Source organism: Dendronephthya gigantea, unplaced genomic scaffold (assembly GCF_004324835.1).
Source record: "Dendronephthya gigantea isolate DGI-Jeju-01 unplaced genomic scaffold, DenGig_1.0 000032F, whole genome shotgun sequence".
NCBI classification, from domain to species: Eukaryota; Metazoa; Cnidaria; class Anthozoa; order Malacalcyonacea; family Nephtheidae; genus Dendronephthya; species Dendronephthya gigantea.
The window spans coordinates 624,877-650,114 of record NW_021163042.1 but is presented as its reverse complement, the minus strand read 5'-3'; the positions used below and the strand labels follow the sequence as shown (position 1 = coordinate 650,114).

The following is a 25,238-nucleotide window of genomic DNA, read 5'->3' as shown; positions in this document are numbered from 1 at the left end:
TGACCTTAAGCGGAGTATGCGCAAATGATGCGCAGACGTTAAAAAATTGTGAAGTTTGTCTTCGTCTTCGTACTTCGTTGCCTTGCTCAAACTCCCTAATATTTGGTTTGGGAGGTGCTTTTTTAGCCTTTCTATATAGAAGGTCCAATAAAATTTTCGCGTGGCCCAAACATGGTGGGTCCTATGTCAGTCAACTCAACAATTTTTTGGCGTCGTGCCTGATTGATTATATATAGCTAAAATAAAATATACCATTCACCTGCTCAACAACAGGGACAAAAGAATGAAGACCAAAAGCATTGAAAGCCATTTCCGCGTACTCGTAGCCAACACCATGAACTGGTGTGTATAGGTTATTTTAAGTTTGCTTGACGCCATTACGTCCATTACGTCCCTACCAAAAAATAATACATTAAAAAAAAGTTAGAATGACTTAATATTCTACCTGTTCTCGTTTAAAGTAGGTACTGCGGAATCACGGTTCCACAAACCCGCGTTTTTTTAGAACAATATTGCGCAGACCTGTAGTGGCAGAGTTGTTGTAAATCTTGGTCATACTGTGTGTTTTGTCAAAGTAAAGTAAATAAAGCTCAGTTCTATCATACATCTTAAAAGCTCGGAAATTTAACATTTACATTTAATACCAATCTTAAGCTCTCTAATATACTTAAACATTACTGAGATTAAAACACTGACATCAGTACCTTATAACCATTGTATTCTTTAGGATTATGGGATGCTATCACCATATAAAGTGAAGTGAGGTTATAATTTTATCCCTTAAATGCATGTCTTCATGCACAGGGTCTCCAAATTCTCTCTCTTTAATTTTAGGATACAAAGCATTCAACACAATATAATAAGATATAATTAATAAGATTTTTTCATTAAATAATCATTCAAAATCACTACAAAAAATAGAATTAGCTATTTTCATCTTTTTAGAGTTTTATAAAATCAACAACATATAAGTATATTCGTGCCTTCAAAATAGTTCTATAAATGTGTATGAAGACACGACGACCAATCAGGATTAAACATATTAAATTGCAAGTATACATGAACTAATAAAAGAATATCTTAGAGTATATCATTTTGTTGTAAATTGCGTGGAGAACACGACAGTTTATCGAGATCTCGGATCTCTTGAATGTTATTACTTATTAGACATCTGAAACAAGCTCCTTTGTAAAAAAATCGCATTATATGTGTACATACATATTATAGAAACAATATTAATAGCTATATTATTGGCATGCATGCACTGAAACAAAAGCATGAAAAGCCATCATGCATTTGCAAGATGCATTTGCTTTTTAAACCCATGCATGTATGACAATTAATACCGCAGTTTCATCATTTTCGCGCCAATATATAGCAAATTTAAATTTTTTTGCAGAAATATGCACCATATAGTTTTGAATAATTTTATAATCTATGAAATCATGCGAAATGATTACAAGAGAGAGCTCGACATCATACTTTATATGCATGCATGCATCTATAAATGGTAGAAAAATGTTCCGTAATTTATAAGATTTACGTTATAATTTGCAATATTTGAGAACTTTCTGGACGACAACGAACATGCAAGCTGATGTTGTAATGCCTGTCACTGGACAGTTTCCGAAACTTTGCAATGTCCGAAATTACTGCATGCAGTGAAGTTCCCCTAATCAGCCATTGGTGTCAAATTGTTTTCTTCGGGTTTTAAGAATTCTTGAACTATGGATTTGACGACTTCTTTTATCGTTGCCTGACAAACCTCTTTGCTCACCCTAAAAATAAAAGTGAGTATTTGTGACATCCATGCAGTGATGCCCTCACTTGACTTGAAAATTATATATGTCAGTGGTGGTTTACGTGGTGTCTATGATGGAATATTGACTTGCAGCTATTTATATGCATGTGCAAATGATGAAAAAGAGTCGAATACCTACCCTTGATTCGGTTTAGCAATTAACTCTGAATAATATTTGATCTTTGGTTCAGTGCCGCTTGTTCGCAGCGTTGCAGTACAACCATTATCAAAGTAAAAAGTGATCATCTGACTTGAAGAACTAACGGGAAGTATCTAGGAATGCAAACGGAGTTAATGTGGATATACGTACGATGTTAATTTTCGCTCGATATTCTTTTCACAATTGAAAAGAAAATCGGGGGAAAATTTTCGTTTGATCGAAATATTTGTTAGATATCAGAACGAAAGATATGTCAATAGAGCCACGTTTTCCCGAGTGAATAAAATATATACTTACAGCTTTGTTATCCGGTTGCATGCTATCATATCCCGTAGTAAGGTCGCGTATACCAATGATTTTATACTCTCCACACGTCTTTGGATACTAAAAGATCAATATGGCTAATACTATAAATTCATCTTCATGCATGCATGATTATATCGCGTAATATGGACGTATACGAAGAAGATATATTGCGTAAACATGTATACAATCTATTCTATAATTCATACCTCTCCATTGTTCACAGTTCTGATATCATTGAAAATCTTTGTGATCATGTTTACATCATAGCAAAGGTAATAACCATTACAGGTTACATGAATACCATACCTAACGAATCAGGAACGAGTTTATACATAAACATTGATTAGGATTTGGTTTTCGTACAAAGTGAAAGAACTACGATATCAAATATACGTACTTGTTGAAAATATATTCAAGTTGTTGTGTCAGAGTTATTCCATTCTGCGCGAGATAACAGGCCAATTCCGCCAATACTACGCATGCGCTGATACCATCTTTGTCTAAGACGTTTGTACCACACATGAAACCTTGAAGATAGAATGGAATTACTCACCAATTAACATATCGATTTTTTTATAAGTTATTTCGAACAAAAATAAAATCTAAAAGGCAAAAATGCATAAGGACTTTTATATGAGGAGATAGCTTGTCAACACACCAATGGCTTCTTCGAATGAAAACAGAACAACCTTCCCTTCTTTCTGGAAATCAACAGCACGGTTTGCTATCCATTTAAATCCGGTCAACGTCTCCTAATGCAAACAAATAAACGAAAAATAGGAGCTAGTAAAATCTGCAGTCTCTCGGTGCATTTTTTTCTGTTAGTATTTCAGCATTATTATAATTAAATCAATACAAAGCCATACGTCATAATGGAATCCCTCTGCTTTTGCCATCGTTTTTAGTATCTGTGACGAAACCGTCGTGGCAACCATGCTAACCTTTTCACCTGAAATCAGTGAACTTAAATTACATGGTCTAAGTGCATGGAAAAGCATATCTTTATATACCGCTATACTTTAGTTCATAGATGTAAGTAGCTACTGTAAATTCAAGGGAGAATTGTCAAATTTTGCTTTCAAGTATCGATTATTAAGGCGGATTACTTAAAGGGAAATAGCAATATATTTTTTTATTTTCTCATTTAAAAGAACTTTGAAAACTGTATTTAATTCTCTTTTACCGTTTTTTTATATGTTGCTTACTTCTACAAATATTTTGATCGAAAGGAATGAAATATCCGCCATCTTGGATAATTTTTTATCTCATTAACGGTAGTTTTAGTGACGTCACAACAGGGGTTAGCCATATAAAAGTATTCGTTGCTGGCCAAATATTGATTGGTAGATGTTTTAAAGGTGTTGAGTGATCTTGATATTTCGAAGAGCATACAGAGTATAGTTTTGAGTGCAAAATGATTGGTGGTTGTCGAGATAGAAATATTGCGTGGCCCATGTTGTGACGTAACTGTATATCTACAAAAATCCAAGATGGCGGGTACTTCATTCTTTTCGATCAAAATATTTGTAGAAGTAAGCAAGATATAAAAAAACGGTAAAAGAGAATTAAATATAGTTTTCAAAGCTCTTTCAAATAAGAAAATAAACAAACATATTGCCATTTTCCTTTAAGGCGGATTTCCATGCACTCAGTGCAAAATGTCGCGAGATCAATTTTTTCGATTGTCTTTTTCTAAATACAGACACTGCAGTAGAACTATATAATCTCATTAGATGCTGGTTGATTTAACACATTGAAAAAAGAATGCGATCGCAAAGGATCGATCGCGCGACATTTTGAACTAAGGCCCTGTCTACACGATGCCGGAAGAATTTGAAAACGCAAAAATATTTCTCCGTTAAAACGTCCACACGTAAACACAAAAACGATCCAAAAACGCTAAAGTTATTTGATCCCGCAATACACCTGCATGTTTTCCACCCGCGTATCACAATTTGGATGTCGAATTTAAAACAAAAATCTACCAAATCCAAGGTACAAAACAAAGAATGAGCACTGTTTGGACACACGACAAGCCTTAATATTGCTATTGAGTATCTATTAAATACATGTCGTGTATAAAAAATTGTGTATAACTATACTCCGACTTTACTCCGACATTTTGGACATGTTTTTCGTGTAAAATACTTCCGCAAAGGATTATACGTGACGTCATCATTTTCAAATTTATCCGGCAAAGCCGTCCACACGTATCCGCTCAGCCGTTTTCAAATTCTTCCACTCTGGAGAGCGTTTTCAGATTCTTCCGGCGGTGTCATATTCTGCGTTTTCTGGCACGCGTGATATCGGCGTCGGATATTCAACATGTTGAATAATTCTGTGCACGAGTGAACATTTCCTCACAGTGTGCTATCGGCTCAGGAGTTGGAGCGAATGCGCGTGTGTTCTTTTCATATTTTGAATTATTTTCACAACCCAAGTGGGCGCAAAATAACTCAATATTTGCCGAATCAGTACTGGAAATCAAATTAGCGGATTTTTGGCCCGATTATGCCTGTCTATACGAGGTAAGGTGTCCTGAGTGACCTGTTAACTCGTGCACAAAATTATTCAACATGTTGCCAAGGTGAGGAGAGTTTTACGACGGAAAGAATAGTATATATAGAAATCCAAGTTATCCAACCTGGTATATCATTTGGATGACTTTTTTTATGACACTCCATGAGCCACCATCCTAGCAAGGTTCCAATCTCATTACCAGACAAAATCTTCCACGAATCGCTGTTATGAACGACCATACAACAGAAATACAATAATGAGAAGAAACGTTTATTCAAATTCAAAGTTCTAGTGTTTGCAATTTCATACTTTGTTTGTTTTTCTGCAGCACCCAAACGATCTGCGTCGGGATCATTAGCTAATATCAGAGTACTGCCATTCTCGTTCGCAGTTTTCACTGCCAAATCCTGTGAAGGCAAATAGACAACAGTTTGTTTTAGGGTGAACGTTACGACATTTTCTGCATCTCACTCGATCATTGGAAGGGAAGATATTTTGATATAGGAAAGGAAACCTACAAATATTTTACCGTTGCCCTGATGAAGGTTCAGATTATCAGGCAAGTGCATGGCTACGCAATAATAAATTTGCACAGTGTGCCCCTATACCGGTGATTATATTCCATGCAAAAGTACAATAATCTATCAATTATCGTTATATACACGCACTTATTTAACAGACGGCTGATTTGTAATACTATATAATATAGGTTATTCAGAAATCGTACCAGAACACTCTTTCCTTCTTCTGGATTTGGATACTTCACAGTGCTAAACTCTGGATCAGGATCAATCTGAATATTCAAAAATAACTATATAAGGGACCCTCTACTCGCAATAATGGCTCAGCGTCTCTAGCAAGAACACACGCCGTTTTAAGATGACCACGAAAAAGGGCGATACGGCAAATGTTAAAATGTATACAAATTTAAAAAACCCTTCACAATTTACGTCAACTGCAGCTTCGTTTCAAGGTTCTTCAAAAAGTGAGGAAAGCACTATAAGCGTCCCTTTAAATTTAGCCTATACAGGGTTCAGAGAGCATCAACAAAGTTTGTTTGTTCTTTTATTAAACGTTTGACATACCAAAAAACAAGCATGCATGCACATACATATTACATGAATTTATCATCTTATCACTTAATTATAAATTACCCACTTCATATACATGTTTTCAAATAGGCATTTTTTTTCCTTTCTGACAACTCTACACAAAACTAGACAGTCATCTGCATGCATGACTTTTTCCCGACTACTGAAAAGAATGCTTGTCCATCCGCAGTGGTTGATTTTACTGCTCGATGAAACAATTCCATTTTAATATCTTCGATCCCCGCATCCTTCAACGCTTCTTCAATCATTCGTTGTGTCACACCAAAGTGGGAAAATCTCGCGTCGCCAACCGTGTAGAAAGTTTCATTCACTACGCCGAACATGATAAGATAGCCATTGGGTTTTAGGAACTTGCAAAGCTTTGCCATGGTGCTCTTGTACTGTTGTTCTGAGCTTGCAACTACTTCTACACACAAGCTGGTTGACAGGACGTCGAAAGGTTTACCGACGTCAATGGACTCGAGATCCACAATCGGATTTTGGTTAACATCGCAAGAAACAACCGATTGTACTTTTTGTTTCATGTCTTTCTCGCGCTCGGAAATTGCCTCGGGGTTGTTGTCTCCTTCGAGATCATGGACAACATATTTTATCAAAGGCGACCAGTCAAGAAGCTCGGTATCACCAGCCAACCACGAGAGGACGCTTCTTCGGTTACATTCGAGGTATTCTGAGAATACGATGCGATCAACTTTGGGAGAAGCGCTTATAAGATTCCTGACGACAGGTCCGCCCCCGAACTCGAGACAGCGAATATTCGAGGATTCTTTTGACGACTCTGGCTTAAAATTGGACCAAAACTTATGAAAGGTTTTCATGCGAAACTCCAGTAAACTTTTGTCGTCACTGGTCAGATCAAAAATTTTGCTTTCCAACACCAAGTAGGCATTGTTATCAAACGCTGTAAGGTAGTCTGCCATGTTTCGATTAAAACAGTCGTTCACATAATGGATTCTTCTGCTTACTGCACATGGTATTATAGACCTTTTTGTACGCAGAATTTTGGTTCTGCGTGGAGTGATTTTATTGGCTGACTGGAGAATATTGTCGCCGACGGTCTTTGTCATCACTGTGTTGTCATTGATCATTGACGAATGAAGTGCTTTTTTATGTTGAATAAAATTTCTTTGTCATCGGCCATAATACAGACATCGGCCATTTAACAAGTCTGATAACCATTTATAAACAAAAAATTTCTACTGCCCTTAGCCAAGGAAGATGTTAAAGATGCTTTCAAACAATGTTGAACTGAAAGTAACCTTGACCTAAGCAACATGCGATACTGTACGAATGAAAAGTATTTGAGGACTACGGCTTATTTCACTGTTTACGGATTAGAACAGACTTAAGAGGCTGTCCGCGTAAGAACCAACCACTCGAATTTTTGTGCAAAGCAGATTTCGTTTAAAATTTCTGTGGTAGACATTCTTGATAAAAAAATGACAATCGTTTTACTATATTGTAAATTTATGTCACCAAAATCAAGTACAAAATCAACAAAAATATTTTAGGTATATTTAGGTACTACAGATACAGTACTGTCCAGAAATAACCTAACAAAAACCGCGGTTAACCGAGGTCAGACCGAACCCCGAGGTCGAACCGCCGTGAGACGGAGGTTAAACCTCGGCCTAACAGACATTTCTTAAGAGTTTTTCGATTTGGTTATCGTGTTGTCGTTCTCAGCTGTTCATAACATTTCGTTCGGAAGCGGGCGGTCACTGCGAAGGTATTTTTCCCGTTGCGGTCGTTTGCGGTTTCTATCGGTCGACCACAACCGAACCACAACCTAACCGCAACGATAGGTTATTTCTGGACAATACCAGTACTGTATATAGCGTAGCTAAGCCCCAAAACGCGTAAACCTGATACGTAAATTTTAAAGCATTATTTAGTGGATTTCATTGTTTTTATAGTTTATGCATAAACACAGAAATATTTTCATTGCTGGAACAGATAATCAGACTTGTTACGACAAGCTTTGCAATAGATCTTTTTTCTGATCCCTTTATTTAAAATGAATTTCAAAATTGGTGGAGAACCTCTTTTAACATGGCTCGTGGAGTTTGTCATCTCTCCTCATCTCACACAAACAGTAGATGTCGAAATAGATTGGGTGGTTGGGGCAGAATTTTGCCGATATTTCATGAAGTGATTTTTCCCTCTCTGATTGTTGTTCTTCAGCATGCACATGCAATATCAAGTTCGACTTCCTCACTTGATTGTTTTCGCCGCTTTGATGCGAGTCGTGGGAAATACCTTGCACTTGCGTCTTCGTCAGCCATTCTTTTCTGTTGAAAATTCTGCAGCCGTTTGGATTTCTGGCTGTCCGCATATCTTCAGCGACTTGAGAAGCATCTGCTTTGCGGCCTGTTTTCTCTCCAAGATCGAATTTAGCAGCGAGATATTCCTCAACTTTAGCGAGAACCTTACTCCAGCTGTTCGTGGTTTATATAGAGCCCATCCCCCATCAAGTTTTTCTGTACAAGACCTTCTTGTCTCTCCATGCAGCTCCACTGTAGTGCTGGTTTGACCGGCATGGGAGGAAACATCTCTAATATCATTCTTGCTCACGGTAAAGAGCTGCATCGCCCATTCTTCTCTCAGCTGGACGTATAAATTACGATTCAATTGCGAAGTCTTGCCTGTGTGACCTCCGAGTTCCATGTGACATCCCTTATACATTTTTTGACAGCCAGGTTTACAACATGAAAATTGTCCTCCTTTCTGCCCTCATCTTCACGTTTATCCGATGAATTGTAAAGAAGAGCCTTTTGAAACGGAAAGAAATCAATGTTCACAGTAAGATTTGTACGACTTTGGTTCTTTACAATAAGATCTTCGTATGATATTACCTTCCCATTCCCCATCCCATATACTTTCCAACTTGACACCATCACTTTCGAACTTGAAATTATGATATTGACTAAAGTTGTCTTTGTTGAACAGACGTAGTTAGATAGGGCCGTGTATACATATCCTTATAGCAGTAAGAATATCATGTTATTCATTGCAGTATCTTCTAATACATAATTTCATTGGACAGAGAATTCTGTCGCAGACGTCTTTTCCGTACTGCGGTTCTGAATATAGTCATACTGCATGTGTCATGATTACCTATGCCAACATCTTGCGCGATATCTCTAATAGCAGCGATATGGTAGTTGGTGTGGTAACACTCAGCTTAGTCAGATCTGAGATGAACACTGGTGACATATGGCAGGTCAGTCTTGATGGTCTTTAGTGTATTTTCAACGATTGAGCAGACAGCGAACCAGTCCTAAGGGCAAGAGTCGAAGAGGTGAGCATAGAACTTCAATTCCAGATTGCCTGAAGCTTTATCTAACGAGATAACAGTGGAAATGTGCCAACTCAGACCACGCATTAAGCGAACCAGTTCGATTGTCTCTCTCTGTACCTGAGCTGCAAAAATTTCATCACCCAATCCATTATTATCAGGCCGGGCTTTTTGGCTTTTTCTTGGTGCATCGAGCGAAGAATATGTGTTTTCCAAAGTAATATGTCTGATTCTGCATGATCGAAATCATAAATAAGATCATCTCTTTGGTCGTTGGAATTACCTGGAATCTCTTTCCCCACCAGGAATTACCCTGAATCTCTTTTCCCACTTCCGAGAGGACTAGCTTAAGGTCTTCGCACTCACTGCATGATTCTGTGTGTTTGTTAGAGCAGGTTTGACGAAAATCGGGATCAGTTGCATCACTGAGTGCAAACTGACGACAATGATCTGCGCAACTGGCATGCCCGTCTTTGCAGTGTACCCTATAGTCGGTCTTTAGATACCTGTTAGCGCTTCTAAGTCTTTTTTGCACGCGCAAGTGTTTACCATAGAAATAATATATATATATATATATATATATATATATATATATATATTATTTATATCTATTATTTCTATGATGTTATACTACAGCCACGTGAGCGTGTATTTAGAAATTCAAATTATCGTCATATAAAAAATTAATGGGGGTTTTCGTAATTTGGTCAAAATTCTTTCTTTTTCTCCGAACCACCCTGTACTGAGCACTAAAAGCACACGCTTGCGTGTTCTCGCGTACCGGGAATTATGCTTGCGCGGACTTGCGTTAGGTCTCTCCTCTATGGTTAGGTGGCATCACACTCTCAAAAAATTTCGGACGCCAAATGCAAAGAGTGCAGCTCTGGTACAATGTCTATTCTGTGATAGAATGTCACGAAATTTTTTCTTCTACCATTTTTTATACGCGCGGCATAGTCAGACACCGGGATGAAGTGAGACTCGACACTATGCCTATTTTACATAAATTAAAACTTCTAATGATATTAGTCTTATTTTTCACACAATGGTAGTTATGACGTTCCTTTTCCCATCGTATGTGTCAAATGAATAGTGTTTTATTATGATTCCTCCCTCACTTTTTCTCAAAAACAAGAGTGTTTTCTTAGAGGCATCGTATTATTCCCTACCCCGACTCAGGGCAGAAGATAATACGACGTGTTCCTGAGCCCTGTAATATTTGGTTTGGGAGGTGCTTTTTTAGCCTTTCTATATAGAAGGTCTAATAAAATTTTCGCGTTGCCCAAACATGGCGGGTCCTATGTCAGTCGACTGAACAATTTTTCGGCGCCGTGCCTGATTGATTATATATATACCATTCACCTGCTCAACAACTGGGACAAAAGAATGAAGGCCAAAAGCATTGAAAGCCATTTCCGCGTACTCGTAGCCAACACCATGAACTGGTGTGTAGGTTATTTTAAGTTTGCTTGACGCCATTACGTCCCTACCAAAAAATAGTACATTATTAAAAACAAGTTAGGATGATGTCATAGCGCATTAATTCCTTTATATTCTACCTGTTCTCGTTTAAAGTAGGTACTGCGGAATCGCGGTTCCACAAACCCACGTTTTTTTAGAACAATATTGCGCATACCTGTAGTGGCAGAGTTGTTGTAAATCCTCGTAGTAAAGTTTTGACACGTCGTTTAACGGGTCTGTTCTTTGTGGAGAAGTTTTTACCAAATCCGTATTCCAAGAAGATTGCCAAGGCTCCAGATTTTTTTCTATGCAGTCCGATATATGTTTATCATGAGGAGACTTTATCTGAAAAGTAAGAAAGTACATGCAGCTCAAAAAATGAGCGTGAAGAAAACTCTTTACTTGAAGGAACTTACTTGGGCCCCATTATCAAGGTAAACCTACAAACAAACAAAAAATGGTTGAGAAACTTAATTAATTTGGTCATACTGTGTGTTTTGCCAAAGCAAAGTAAAGAAAGCTCCGTTCTAGCTATTATATCTTAAAAGCTCGGAAATTTAACATCCACATTTAATACCAATCTTAAGCTCTCTAATATGTTTACTATTACTGAGATGAAAACATGCACTGACATGATCAGTACCTTATAACCATTGTATTCTTTAGGATTATGGGATGCAGTCACCATAACACCAGCTGCACAATTAAATTTCTTTACTGTATATGGCTAAAAATGAATTTAAATTAATATGCATTAAGTAAATACTGCAAATGAATCTGATCCAGACTAAACCATGCACTTCACAGTAATTTGCAAGGAAATATATAATTACCACAAAAGGAGTAGGAACTATTTTGCTAAACAAATACACTTGAATTCCTTGACTCAAGAAAACTGCTGCAGTAAGACAAGCCAATCTGTTTCAGAGACAAATCAGAATTATAATCTAATCCTTTAAATGCATGTCTTCACAGGTTTTACAAATTGAAGAAAAAGCCATAACCTTTCACTGTTATGTCTTGCATCATATCCAATAACAATCCCCATCTTTTTCACATTTGGAAACATGCTCTCCAGATATCTACATAATCCCTAAAATCATAACAAATCTTGCTTGGCAGAAAATTCTGTACTCTTATAACTGTATTCAGTGTACAAAACTACATAAAGTTGCAAGCACTATTCTAATATATCTTTAGTCAGCTTTTCTAATTATGCTTTTAATTATTATTTTTCTATACCTGCGAAGCCTGGATAACAGTCAAATCGTTGAGCAATGAAAACCCAGCACCCATTTTTGCTCGCAGCCCTAAAATTCAAACGCATTTGAGCATGGTTAATATGCATGCAACATGGAACAATTTTCAGTCAATAATCCGTTTTTATTGTTCATTGGTGATATAACTTGATGGTATCATATATATAGTAGATTGAAACGTCAAATTGGCATACCACATTTGATGTCACAAATATTTCAAGCTACATATATTTGATCATCTTACCAGCAGTTCCAAATGCAATTCTTTGTTTGAATCTTGAGTAAAGTTCATTGTGGTTCTTATCATTTATAAGTTGTTTTACCTCCTTTATTGTCTCTTCATTCTAAATGAAAGTTCAAATGATAATTAGTATAAGAATTGGGCATTGTTTTCTCAACAAGAAAAATGATTCACAAGTCACAACACAATGTTCATCCAGTAACATATAACATGTATGGTGCGCATGTTGAGAAGCGTGTTGCTATAACTGTATAGAAACATAGGACTTTTCCTGCCAAACTTGACAAGTGAAGTAAATCAAAATCTTTTTATGTTGTTATATTATAAAAGAAATAGAAACATTTTTTCTTGTGTTTTTATCTGATTATTTCTCATTCTCCCAAATCCCAGTTGTGTTTCTATAACTCTATAGATAATAAACTACCCAATAAACTTTTTATGACATTTGCATCCCATGTTTGAAGTCATCATGCTAAAGTTCTACTGTACAAAGTATTTTAGAACTGTTTTTTAGGCCGAAACACTGTATGTGTTCTTTCATATTGTGCAATGGACTCAGAAGTTATTAAAGCTGGTCAGTAAACATGATTTTATACCAACTGTGACTCTCTATAGACTCTTGTCACTTCAGCAATTATTGTTTATAAACTTATTAAATAATTGTGCAAACAAGGTGTTTAAAGATGAGATTAAATAGTTAATGAAACAAGGAAAAATATTGTCTTGCACTATAATAATATTATACTGATATTTTTTAAAATTTAATAAAATTTATTAAATACAATAGAGGAGCATTGAGTAATGGTCCATGATGTAATTGTTATACAAAGTTATATGCTTTTATTGATTGATAAAAGGGTGATTGTGAAATGGGAATAGAGTTTGCAATTGGTTACTTCCACAGCAAACTATAGGAATAGTCTTTCAACCAATCCCTAACATCGTCATATCACTCATATGTAGAAACTCCAATAGAATATAGGTTTGCATTGCTACATTCGAAATTGACACCATTTCAACCCAATAAACCAATCGACTCGTCATTTGACAACGTGAATTTATTAAACTCTGACATAAGATTTTCTACCTTATCCAGTCGTAGCCATTCTGCAATTTTCTTATCAATTTCTGCATTCCCAGTGATCTCCTTTGAAGGTGCATTGGAATTATTTCCGTCCATTGCATCCAGTTCCAGTCTGTGCTAAAGTTCTGTCCAAACGTGAATCCACCTAAAACCTTCTCCCACCTCAGGCACCTCTGTACAACAGTTGTACATCCAGTGTCTACATCACTCACAGTATTCTTTAATTCCTAGCGGGACATTCAGGGTCGTTTGGGGTGAATATAAGCATAGATGTGAATAGAAAGAATAAAAATATGGCGTATTTACAATCGTATTTTAATGTAAACCTGATCTGTATTTTTATGCTGACAGTCTTTGAAATTAAGGTTTTTGGTAAGTATATTCAACGTACATCGTAATTCACCTGAAGTTCTGTGATAATGTTGTTCTACAGTGCTATTCTTTCTCGTGTTTTCCCCCAAGTGTTTTCAATGAAAAAGTCAAAGTGAATTTTCATTTAGCTCTGTCAGTCTGTCACCAGCTTTCAATTCCGGCTAAAAGAGTTTTCTTATTTTGTTAAATAAAGCAATAAGGTGAAATTAAAGTCCCAAGCTAATTGTTCCTTGTTGTATTATAATTTTTTCAAACTTATCTCGGTATTGATATGATTTAATAAGACATTTTACTTTTTTTATGGCCTGTCAAATATAAAAATGTCTACTATATTATTATATAAATCTGTCACAATCCTGACAGGCCGTGAATACCACACAGAAAGCCATCTCCATATTTTTTGTGTAAGCACTATTTGTCATGTGTAAATTCATCCCTATCTTTATTTACTGTATATCCAATATACATTCTTAGGAGATAAAATTGAGGAAAGTATATACAGAAAGATCAGTGGCATTTCACCTTGTGTAACACTACTTAATGCAACACATCAAATTGGTTGTACATGTGAGTATTGTTAATTCAGTTGGTATATTATGTTTTATAATAATGAGAGAAGTATTATCCTCATGCAATATAGGGTCCATTCATTGATTTTTTGTCCATTCATTGATTTCTTTAAACTTTTTTTAGCAAAACGTAAAGGAAATGTTGGTGTAGTGCATTATATTGATTCTGATGAACAGTTTAAGTGGTTATTAAATAAAGGCAATCATGCTCCATACATCCCTTTATTCACTGCAGAATTATTTACAGAGTAAGGGGAATTATATTTTTCAAAAATGTCATGCAATTATTAATTCATGCTTGGTCATGTAATTATTTTGATTATTTGTTTGATATGCCTTGAAATACAGTGCCTTTTTTAGTCTCAAATGTAGCCTGCTTCTTATTAGAGAAAATATATTCATAAAAAGAACAGAATTTATTATTATATTAGCTAAAATTGGTAAAAAGTCAGGCAGTTTGAAAGCTGGGCAATTTTTGTTGAAATAATTACATCTCTAAAAATTCTTAGACCCTGTTCCTCTGGAAAAGGTTAAGTTTTCCAGAACAAATTAAGGAAAACAACATTTTCTAAAATACTGTGTATTCCTTGCAGTGATCGATTGAAGCAATTAATAAATGCTGATAAAGTTTCTGGAGCATTAGTTTTATTTGATAGACAGCAAGAAATTAATGGCACCAAACCTCCAAGCTCAGGTACATAGTACCAGTATTATATAACTTTTATGCCATAATTCAGCACAATATAAGCATAATTTATGGTAGAATTGTTGCTGTTGTATATCAGTATATGTATTCAGTTATTATTGCATGATCTAGATATGTTATGCTTGTGTACATTAGAGTTCTTGTTATTTAGGTTTTTCTCCAGCAAATCCATGCCCAAATGAGAATTTTGGTGAGTTTTTTTCACATGTTAAACACAGATTTTGATAAGTTTTTTCTTGGCAGTACTGTACAGTGCAGATATCCACAGTGCAGACTGTGCGGCATCCTCAAGGACAAATCTCTTTCCTAGCCAATATAAGGGACTGTACAACAGTACTGTATAACAGTATTTCTACATTTCCGTTGTTTTGTGCTATTCAACTGTCTTTGTATCCCCATGTCAATCGGGTTACTGTATGATCATGGCTGTACTAACCATTAATATTTGCCTAGGTCTCTATGGCAGTGAAGATGAGTATAGTTGCCATAAGAATGGAAGTAAATCAATTGTTTGGAATGATAATGTATGACTGTGTGTTTAAGCACAACTTATTGAATGCTTTTAGTTTATTGTACAACAGACAGCCCTATAACTTACATGTACTCATTCCAGGGTTCAGACATGTCGTATAAAAGTTATGATGTACCTGTGTTTGCTTTATACAAAGAAAATGAAATTGATTTTCTGATAAAGGTTAGTAAATCGGTTATTACTCACAGGAAAACAGTCAAGATATTGTTCAAAGCTTTTGCTAACCAGTCACTAATTCACTGATCAACAAGCATTTTGTTGCTTTGCCATTTACCAGCTGTTATTTTGAGCTCTGTCGAATTGTATGCGGAAAGAGTATTTCAATTCCGACTATTTTAACATGCAGTTGCTTGCAACTTGCATGAGGTTATCCGTTATCTTGAAAGTATCTACATACTGTTTGGCTTGTAAAATTGTGAAACTAACTTTATGGTAATTACGTGGGTTATATAGTGGGTTATATAGTGGGTTATATATTCAGCACAGTCCTCTATGGTTTTACGCTGTTACAATAACGTCTAAAGCACGAGATATTAATACTATTTGCGTGTTTACTGGTTCCATCTATGACCGACTCTGCTCGCTCCTGACGTCACTGACGTTTTTGTAGTGTTACAAAGATCATAACAAGCCTTCGGTGAATGGTGAAAACCCTGACTATCCACTATGTGGGGTGGAGTTATTAAGTTTCATGTTTGCTGCAAAAGATACGCCCACCTGCATGAGAAAAAATAATGCGCCAACATTTACCAAAAGTAAGTAATCTTGCCTTTGCCAGCTTTTACACGAGGCACCTTTTTAGGACATCTTAACTACCGAATACTGTACTAACGTACAGTAATTGCATAAAAACGTATTAACTACCGAATACTAACGTACAGTACAGGTATGCTATAGTAACAACGTATTAACTGCCAAATCAATAAAGGTTAAAATTCTCTTAACACAATAAGTGCAATTAGATTGTACCATTCATCTCTAGCCGCGTTTTGTGATGCTTTGGGAGATGAGAATATTTGGGGAACATTATTTCCATTGATTACGCAAAACGATATTGTTCTTGCAACGGCTAAGGTTTGTGGCGACATTAGTTTTTAGTGAAATTCGGGAATTTAATTTTCAGAGTTAAATCTTCTATATTTCGTATGCATTGCCAGTTTAGTGTTTTTTGTCCAATCAAGTGACGAGTTTTCTTGCATGATTGTTCTTCAGCTCGACAGTACGGCGTTTTTCCACGATATTGCTCCAGGTGCAGATAATGACGTCACTGGAATAGTTGTATTACTTGCAGCAGCTGAGGTTCTTGGTGATTTGAAGAGGAACGTGAGTTGGCATAACTTAATTAATAACTTAATTAGTTATATTTAATGTTTTATTAAACGGGAGAAAGATATTCATGTACATACAGTATTATGTGGAAATTCATTTAACACTTACACGAAATCTCAAGCACAGACTTGCATTCTAACCTGCATGTAAACAGGCCTTTAAATGACCTACGTCTACGACCTATAGCAGGCAGTCAGGCAATATTATATAAATCGTAGGAACAAGTTTGTCATAATTGTAAGGGATGAAACTTGGGAGTGAACACGATAATAATAACTGCATCCCTGGGTATACGAGCTTTTCATAATTCATGAGAGTGAAACTCCTTGATTATCGAAAGAGGGTGTTGAAACCGGTTCCGGTCTTTTTTTCTAGAATGTTGCCAGCCAGCCCAAGGGAAACCAAAAACATATAATGTTTTCATTTTTCCATGGAGTACGTATATTATACCATTAATATTGATACATATGTTCATGCCTACTTTTTTTCTAATAATCCCTAGTATAATAGGTGGTATTATATAATTATAAGGGGCTAAATATCTCCGAACGTATTTTTTGGTCATTTTCCTTGCTGCCAGTTCTTAGCGAGCCAAGAATAACGTCCATGCAGTTTTACACTGTCAAAGTTTTTGCAATCACGGTGATGATTTTGCGTTGGTAAATACCCAGTTTCAAAGGATTTGCCGGAAATATTTCAGGCAACTAAAACAACTGCCACTGAATTTTCACACCAAAGCCTCGTTATAACTTTTATAAGAGGGATCTATACGCAATGGTACAACCAATTCTGAGGGCATTATTTTTTTTAAATATGTATTTTTAGTAAACATTTAGTGAATTGTCGGCATGTTTAGTTTCATGCACGGGTTCACTGTTTTACTCTACTAAATGTTGTCTTGCAGGAAGCATGGGACTATATTGGTTCGTCAAGAATGGTTTATGATATGATAAATGATGCATTTCCGTGTTACGATGAGGTGCAGTAACTGTCGTTTTTATTCAATATTTATATTAGGTATACTGGCTTCTATAACATTCCGTATGTGCGTTCATATTAATTAATTAAGAAATGGTCGCTTCATATATATGAATCATGTCTTAAACTCTTCAAATATAGAGCCCCTCGTGGTGTTTTTCTTTCTTTAGACAAAATGTGTTTTGAAGCACGTTGGTCTTTCAAACATATCAGATTATCTTGAACTGAACCAAGTTGGGCTAATGGATACACTTTGGGCACACAGAGATCCAAAGTCGGACAGTCATGTAAGATTGGTATTCAAACTCTGTTTAAATTATAAATACTCTGTATGCCTTAATCATACCGTAACTCTTCTTATTGCACCTGTCAAACCTTGCCCGAACCATGTCCATAACTCTAACTCTAATCCATCTTCGAAACTTATACATGTTGTAATCCTGGCCTTTATCTGAATCCAAAGTAAACTATCTCTTGTAAGACTGGGAGAGCCCGGAGCGCGGGATATAATTATCTTTGCCCTTCATGAAATTTCATCACTTCATTTTGATTCTGGTTTGACCAAGATAATGTCATAGCTAGGTTCCATACAATTTTACAGGTCTAAAGACGTTACGATTCTCTTATTGACGAAACACAATGCAAAAATAAATACGCGATTACTCCTTTTCTAGACGAAAAATATTTTTAAAACATTATCAAAATTTGGTGCTTCTGTGAATCTCACAATCAAAGACCCATCTGACGTAGAATTACAACCCCTTCCGCCTGCGTCTTTTCAAAGTTTCCTGAAAGAAAAACGAGATATTTCGGGATTAGTTATCACTGACCACAATGCATCGTTTACAAACAAGTAAGTGCCTTGATGCATGATAAAACTACTGCATGTAATCGATGAAAAATCTTCTGTAATCTTCCCATGCATGCATACACGAGCTTTATTATTCATGTCTTCGTATGAAAATATATTGACAAAAAAGTATAAGGGAAAGTACACTGCTTTCATGCAAGCGGATGTGGTAGGATAACAATCTCATTTATTTTCTGTAGATTTTATAACAGTCGTTTTGATGATATAGTCTCCCAAAATTTCGACCTGCAATATCGTGACTCAAGTATTGTTCAAGTCAGTTTTTTTAACATAATTTCACATAAAAGTATGATACATATACTATTTAATTCTCTTGCACTAAATGTCTCCCAACATTTCCCTATTACTATACCTACGCACTCATCATGCTCATATACAACGTACACATGCCGAGAAAGAATTTTTAAAATCAATTTACTTACTTATTTTTTTCCACAGCATCTGACGAGGCTGTCTACCACAGTCGCAAAGACTTTGTATAATCTGGCATACAACGAGACGAAGGAAGATATGAAAGCGAATGAACAGACAGTGAGTATATTGTGATACATTCAGTGCTTTTGAAATTACGACCAATCAATTGCATGATGTAAAACAACCAGTTTAAAGTTTATAAAGTCCTTCACTTGAAGTTACTGTACCACTATACCACTGTGTTCTGTCGAGCTAATTAAAGAATTTGGATTGCGCATGTGTTAAAAAAGTTGATAGTTAATTAATAATACATGCAGAAAACTAAATACTGACAGTAATCAACATTGCCGTCAAAAATTCTCACTTGCACCAATTTCCTCACTTGCACCAACGATTTAAACTGACGATGTTAGTACGAACACTGACTTGACAATATTTTTGCTCTAATTTCGTTCGGCCATTTATAACATACTGCCAAGAAACGCACATTACATATAATTAATTATATTGCACGAGACATACGGAAAATTGAACACCGTTTCATTGCTTATGTTAATTTAGGTACACGATTTGCTGCATTGCCTTCTCATCACACAAAACTGTTCTCTTTTCCAAAAAGTCGTAACTGAAAAAAAAGCTAAAAACCTTGGTAAGAATTCTGTTAAGAATTTATTGAAATACTCACCAATTTCCTGTAATGGTTTATATTCCTTCCAGAGAATTTATACAACTTACTGTACTTGCATCCTTTTCTAACCTTTGTGTGTTTTCTGATGAATTTTTTTGCTTTTATTTTTCTTTACAGCCTCACACCACGGTCCAATGAATCGCTACGTTGGACCATACGAGAAACAAGGTTTCCCCTCTGGTATTTCTAGAATAACAAAATATCTGTTGGCTTACTTCACTCGCATTCCCATGAATCTAACTACTTGTGAATCTGAGACGGGCGATGTAAGCTGTCATTTTCACTTCTACTTATAATACAATTCGACTCTTTTTATAGTGTTACTTCCTGAAATTATATTCCTCGCATATATGAATTTCTTTTTACGATATGAATTTCGTCTTTCGGGAAAGTGACGTCAACGAAAACTCGCTGGACGTTGCAAGATCCAGCTTAGCTTAGTACTCGTAATAGTAAGGGCTTTTTAGGGACCACTGAGCTAGGTTAGAAACTAGATATCTAAAACAATATTTATTTTTGGACAGGTGAATATCTTTGTGTACGAGCCTAACAATGATTCATGCATCGGGGCACATGTATACTCATCGCCAGCAAAGTCTCCAGCATTCGAGAATGAAGATTATGACTCAACCAAGTACTCAACATGGACTGAAAGCAGGTAGGATTTTACATCAGCCTTCGTTTTTGAGGTAGAAATTTTTTTTCTTTTCCAAACAGCTCGCGAAGAATAGTTGAATAGCCCATACAATTTATACTTGAATTTTGTTTTTAAAAAAATCGAAAAAGCGAATCATGAAAGAAATAAAAATTGATTTATTGATATAAAACGTATTTATAGTTTAACTTTTCTATAAAGTTTTTCAACTTTGACATTTTTTATTATATCTCCTCCTATAATTCAAAGTAAAGTGGGAAATGTGTTATTTTGTGACATGTCGGCTGGGGAATACAATTGGTACAATCATGTCGACGGGGGAATACAATTGGTACAATCCATGCATGTACGTGAAAAATATTTTAATTTTCTGAAATCAATTTGTAGGTGGGGAAGTGATACAGGAATACGGATGTTTTTAATTGCAGATCCAACTCAAGAGGTATTTTTTTATTTCACACTTGTGAAGTTTCTATCGTACATTATGAAAGAGTAGGGCATATGAGAATACGGACTTTTATGCAAGCCCGGGATCTCGCCTTTGACAAGCAAAATCAAAGGAAGACGGGATGAATCAGTTTCCATATCCATACCAGAACACGCTATTCCGCATGGGGGGATTTGGGGTAGTACAAGTTTAAGTTTTCAAAAAAAGCAAAATAAAAGTGATTACCACCGACAATAGACATCGCTGATTTTCCAAGTTTGTCGAATTTCCGACAATATGTATTATGTATTTCCGACAATATGTATATAGTACACTTTATATGTGAATTATTAGGCTACCGAAAAACATTCATTTTGCAAAAATGCCTAATTTTAACTATTTTTCGCATTACAAAGGAAAAACTAGAGCTCTTAAAAGATTAATTAGAAAAAAATGCGCATGCATGGGATTATACTGTACATGTGGAATGCCATTCGAGAAGAAGTACAAAAGATTAGCTGTAACGCCGTTTTCTAGCCTTACGCGTATGTACATTATGCATATAGAATGTGCGCTTATAGAATGACTGTAATTCATATCCTTTTAGGCCATAACACTCGCCGTTGGAATAGTGCTCACTTTTATCGCACTGGTAGTGACCGTTTTTATGTACAGAAAGGCTGAGCAGTTATTCTCACCGGATGATCGTGTTTTAATGATCAACAACGACTCTATGTAATAATGGAACAGTGGTTTGTCATGGATTATGATACTCAAACCAATGTTGCGCCCCTTTGTAGTTGCATGGGGTCGATTACCGCTCAATGTATGATCTATGCATACACGATTTGTACATCTCGTGAACTTTTCGTGTACAAAAGAAATAGACAAAATAGTTCGAAGACGATAAGACGTACAAAGAAAATAAACCTTAGAAATTAACTTAATTATTAGAAATTTGAATCACATGTACATGCATGCTGTGTTGAAGTCAAATGCCTGGCGATTGATGCCTACCACTTGTTCTTGCTACTAGTTTACATCGAACTAGAACCTGCCAGATTAAATGAAGAACACATTCACACGGTAACGTTTTTGAGCGTTTTAATATGTGTTTTGATGCTAAAACGGATAACAAAATATTTGTGACAAAAGCTATTGTGATAATTCATTTGTCAGCTATCGGTCCTCATTTTGAAGTGCCACAAAATCGTAATTGATTTATACTTTGGAATACTTTCATCTTTAAAACGACAAGGAGAACGAAAATGTTTTTAAGAATGCTCGAATTAAAGAAACGTCCGTGTGAGACTTCTCTCTACCATTTTTGGCTAGCATTTCGACGTACCTAAAATTCAAACTGCCTTCTCAAAATTTGGGAACAGAAACTTGGAAAACAGTTTGAATATTAGTTACCTATAGGCTATAGCAGTACGGCTAGCACTGATCACAACTCATTCTTAAATAGCACACTGAACACGACCGTGCAAATACACTGTAGAATTTTTCAAATCAAGAAACTTTACGAAACTTCCCCATCTTATTTAGTTTTAAAATATGGTGATTTCACAATGAGGTATATAAATTTTTAGAAATCTCGTAATTTTAAAGCTTGTATGAAAACGCTTTAAAGCAATAAAGTATTGGTTACTATATAGTGTTGTCTCGCGATATTTTGCTTCTGCTGTCTTTGCTGACTTCGGCGAAAGTGCTAACAGACATCGGCGAAACGGAATACTTGCATGGCAATATGTAAATTCTAAATGTAATGTGGTGTTTCCATTTTGATAGAATAAATAAGGGATATTCTACGACGACACTTTTTCTTTACTGAATCTGAAGAAGAATGATTAATAACTATTTCTCCCCTAATTCATGCTACCGTTCTTTGTCTTTCTGATACGACCTGAATTCAGCAGTATAGCATAAAAGGCAGCGCGCTATATCCTGATGATTTAGTTTTGCTATGCTAATATTTTGGTGTTTGGCGACTGTAAAAACAGTCGAAATTTGAAATTTGCCTGACGGAAGTTACGGAACTAAATAATTAAGCCTGGTTTCCATATGACGCCGACCTGTCGCCGACTCATTGTCTGTAATCATGATCATCCAAGGAGAAAATGATTTCAGAAAGGTAAAAGATATCATTCATCAATAATCACCGACAATACTTTGCCGACGTCGGCGTCATATGCAGCACTAGACATCGGGGTCTAATTGAAACTCATATTAGTTTTCGCTTCTTCTTGTTCATGCAATTTTTTTGCCCGGTAAAGTTAGTGCATAGTGAAATATCATTCAGCTGCGCTTGAACCTGCCCAAATTACAACATAAAAACATGAAAAAGAAAAATTGTTAGCTCTCAACTTTATTTGACACATATAATCAAGTGTTTATATAAAACGAGATTGTTTTACTTGTTTATCACACAATTTAATCGTTACCCAACGAATATTTCGCAATAATTCTCTAATTTCTCTCATCACTCCACGTCTAGGACTAAAATACGGCAAATTGTTTATTTGTGCATTTGTCCAGATCTAATTTAGCCGCGTTTCTATCCGGGATGAAATTTGTGATAAAGTGGGAATTACTAAAAGGGAAATAACAGAGTCAGAGGAACAGACTGTTTGTGCGTGGGTATTGTAGGAGAAAGAAGAGTCCATAAAAATTATTATTTCATAAATTTCATGAGATGCTAAGGCCTGTTTTCCACTTCAACCGTTGCGTAACGTCGCGTATTTCTAAGTTTCCGAAGTATTCCACCAAAACTAATGACTTTAAAACAATGAGATACGCCACGATACGGCTGAAGTGGAAAACAGCCTTAAGCCTAAAAAACGTTTACAAATTACAATGAAAACAATAGGATATAATGAGCATTTCAGCTGACTACAGGCAAGTGTTTGGTTGGTTTAGAACATGTCGATCTTTAATTGGTATGGACCACTAACAAAAGATTTGACTGATTTTATCGTAATAGGTTTTCAAATAACAATAGTATTCATTTTTTATGTCAATCATTCCCTGCTCAGAAGAAGAATCAATCATATTATTTAAAGTTATAAGATTATCCAATCAAAAGCATTGTTGAGCTGTCAGGACGGGTGTGTCAGCCAATAGCATGGCCCTATTTTTCATCACGAGGAGCAGGAAAAATGAAATATCCACATCAGATTCAAATTTAAGTCAGATTACCAAATTAACATATATAACCTTTGTTTTCTCTGTTTAAATTCTAAAACAAACAATGTTGGGCTAAGTCATCTGCCAACCCTGTTTGAGGCATCATTTGAGCACTGGTCTTCAAAGCATCAAGACAAGTCATTTCTAATGCTTGAAAATTTCCACTGAAATTGTTATCAACTATCCCGTCTTCAGTCTTTCTACGGAAGAGAAGTTTAGTATCTCTGTCGCTTTGTCGTTGGTGTAAGAACAGGTAATACGCTTTCTTCTTTACGATTATCTGCTTCCTTTAATGAGAGATTTAGGCGAAAATATTTGGCCGTGGTCCAACGCGCCACGTGGTCCAACTTCACCTCGTGTAATGCCCAAAGATCTATGTGTGTTCGTCTTGTGTTCGATTTGAAATTGTTCTTATAACAACTAATTAAAACGTTGCTTTTTATCCATTTCAGACAAGATTCTGGCGACTTAAAGCCAAGCTTGACTTTGCAACTCGTGAACAAGAGATTTATAGCCGATAAATGTGGCTGAAATGGCTCAAGAAAACTCGCCTTTGAAGAGAGGGCACGACTAGCTTTTTCTCGGAGCTTATTGGTGAAATGAAAAAGGTAATATACGGGCTGAAATCTGTGTTTACTCTTTATAGTCTTATGCGCTTCTACGCCTACGGGAGTTTTGATGTCGCGCAGTCTATAGCTGCAATCGTCATATAGCCGCTAACCTTAGCTTCAGTTATATATATTTCAATTAAATTAAGTTCTAAAGGTTTTGCAGAGGATTAACGTTGCCTTCTTATTCTTTTCAGGTAGAGTTTTTGAGCTAAAGTAAAACTAAAAGAAATGTTGTGGCCGTTGGCAAGAAATTCGCCATCGCAGTAACGCCGGGCTGAAATTGTCCGAGACGACTCGCGTTAAGGAGACAGCAAGTCCAAAGCTGCCCATCTACAATAGTTGCTAAAATGAACAGGTACATATCTATATATTTGTGTCTATTTGGTTCACATACACGAGGATCGTCAACATATCATATGCTATTTTAACTGAATGATGTTTAAAACTTCAACGGGAGTTTAGCTTTCTCCTAATATTTGTAAACTTAATTTTTGTTTTATTGAATAACTTGCGGATATCACCGTCTATAACAAACATTACCTTTGTTTTATTTCAGGTAGAGATCGAGCGAGTCAAAGCCATTTGAAACGACTATCATTCAAACAACGACTATCCTGTTCAAATTAAAATGTGAGTATTAAGCAATAAAGCATTTTAC

The 25,238-nt window shown here is 35.9% G+C and overlaps 3 protein-coding genes across 3 annotated transcripts; 1 reads left to right on the top strand and 2 right to left on the bottom strand.

Annotated features, from left to right (window-relative positions):
- Positions 1 to 910: 910 nt before the first annotated feature.
- LOC114524723 (glucose 1,6-bisphosphate synthase-like) lies at positions 911 to 13,440 on the bottom strand. Its single transcript, XM_028545888.1, has 19 exons — positions 13,246 to 13,440; positions 12,162 to 12,261; positions 11,901 to 11,968; positions 11,663 to 11,751; positions 11,492 to 11,576; positions 11,302 to 11,385; positions 11,075 to 11,098; positions 10,834 to 11,003; positions 10,560 to 10,683; positions 5,515 to 5,580; positions 5,097 to 5,194; positions 4,912 to 5,009; positions 3,134 to 3,216; positions 2,926 to 3,019; positions 2,665 to 2,794; positions 2,474 to 2,573; positions 2,259 to 2,345; positions 1,941 to 2,074; positions 911 to 1,778 (listed from the first exon to the last, which is right to left on the bottom strand). The coding sequence occupies exons 1-19, from the start codon at positions 13,336 to 13,338 to the stop codon at positions 1,673 to 1,675; spliced, it is 1,833 nt and encodes a 610-aa protein (XP_028401689.1). The 5' UTR covers positions 13,339 to 13,440; the 3' UTR covers positions 911 to 1,672.
- LOC114524724 (nicotinamide N-methyltransferase-like) lies at positions 5,619 to 7,186 on the bottom strand. The gene has a single exon (XM_028545889.1). It carries the CDS (start codon positions 6,985 to 6,987, stop codon positions 6,004 to 6,006), a length of 984 nt encoding a protein of 327 aa, XP_028401690.1. The 5' UTR covers positions 6,988 to 7,186; the 3' UTR covers positions 5,619 to 6,003.
- A 3-nt stretch (positions 13,441 to 13,443) lies between the features above and the next one.
- LOC114524722 (nicastrin-like) lies at positions 13,444 to 22,438 on the top strand. Its single transcript, XM_028545887.1, has 21 exons — positions 13,444 to 13,614; positions 14,089 to 14,181; positions 14,308 to 14,431; positions 14,777 to 14,877; positions 15,041 to 15,079; positions 15,343 to 15,413; positions 15,503 to 15,583; positions 16,032 to 16,176; positions 16,404 to 16,495; positions 16,634 to 16,744; positions 17,126 to 17,185; positions 17,655 to 17,729; positions 17,899 to 18,015; positions 18,403 to 18,581; positions 18,779 to 18,854; positions 19,038 to 19,130; positions 19,575 to 19,662; positions 19,819 to 19,967; positions 20,226 to 20,359; positions 20,744 to 20,798; positions 21,391 to 22,438. Exons 1-21 carry the CDS (start codon positions 13,536 to 13,538, stop codon positions 21,520 to 21,522), a joined length of 2,094 nt encoding a protein of 697 aa, XP_028401688.1. The 5' UTR covers positions 13,444 to 13,535; the 3' UTR covers positions 21,523 to 22,438.
- The last annotated feature ends 2,800 nt before the right edge of the window (positions 22,439 to 25,238 follow it).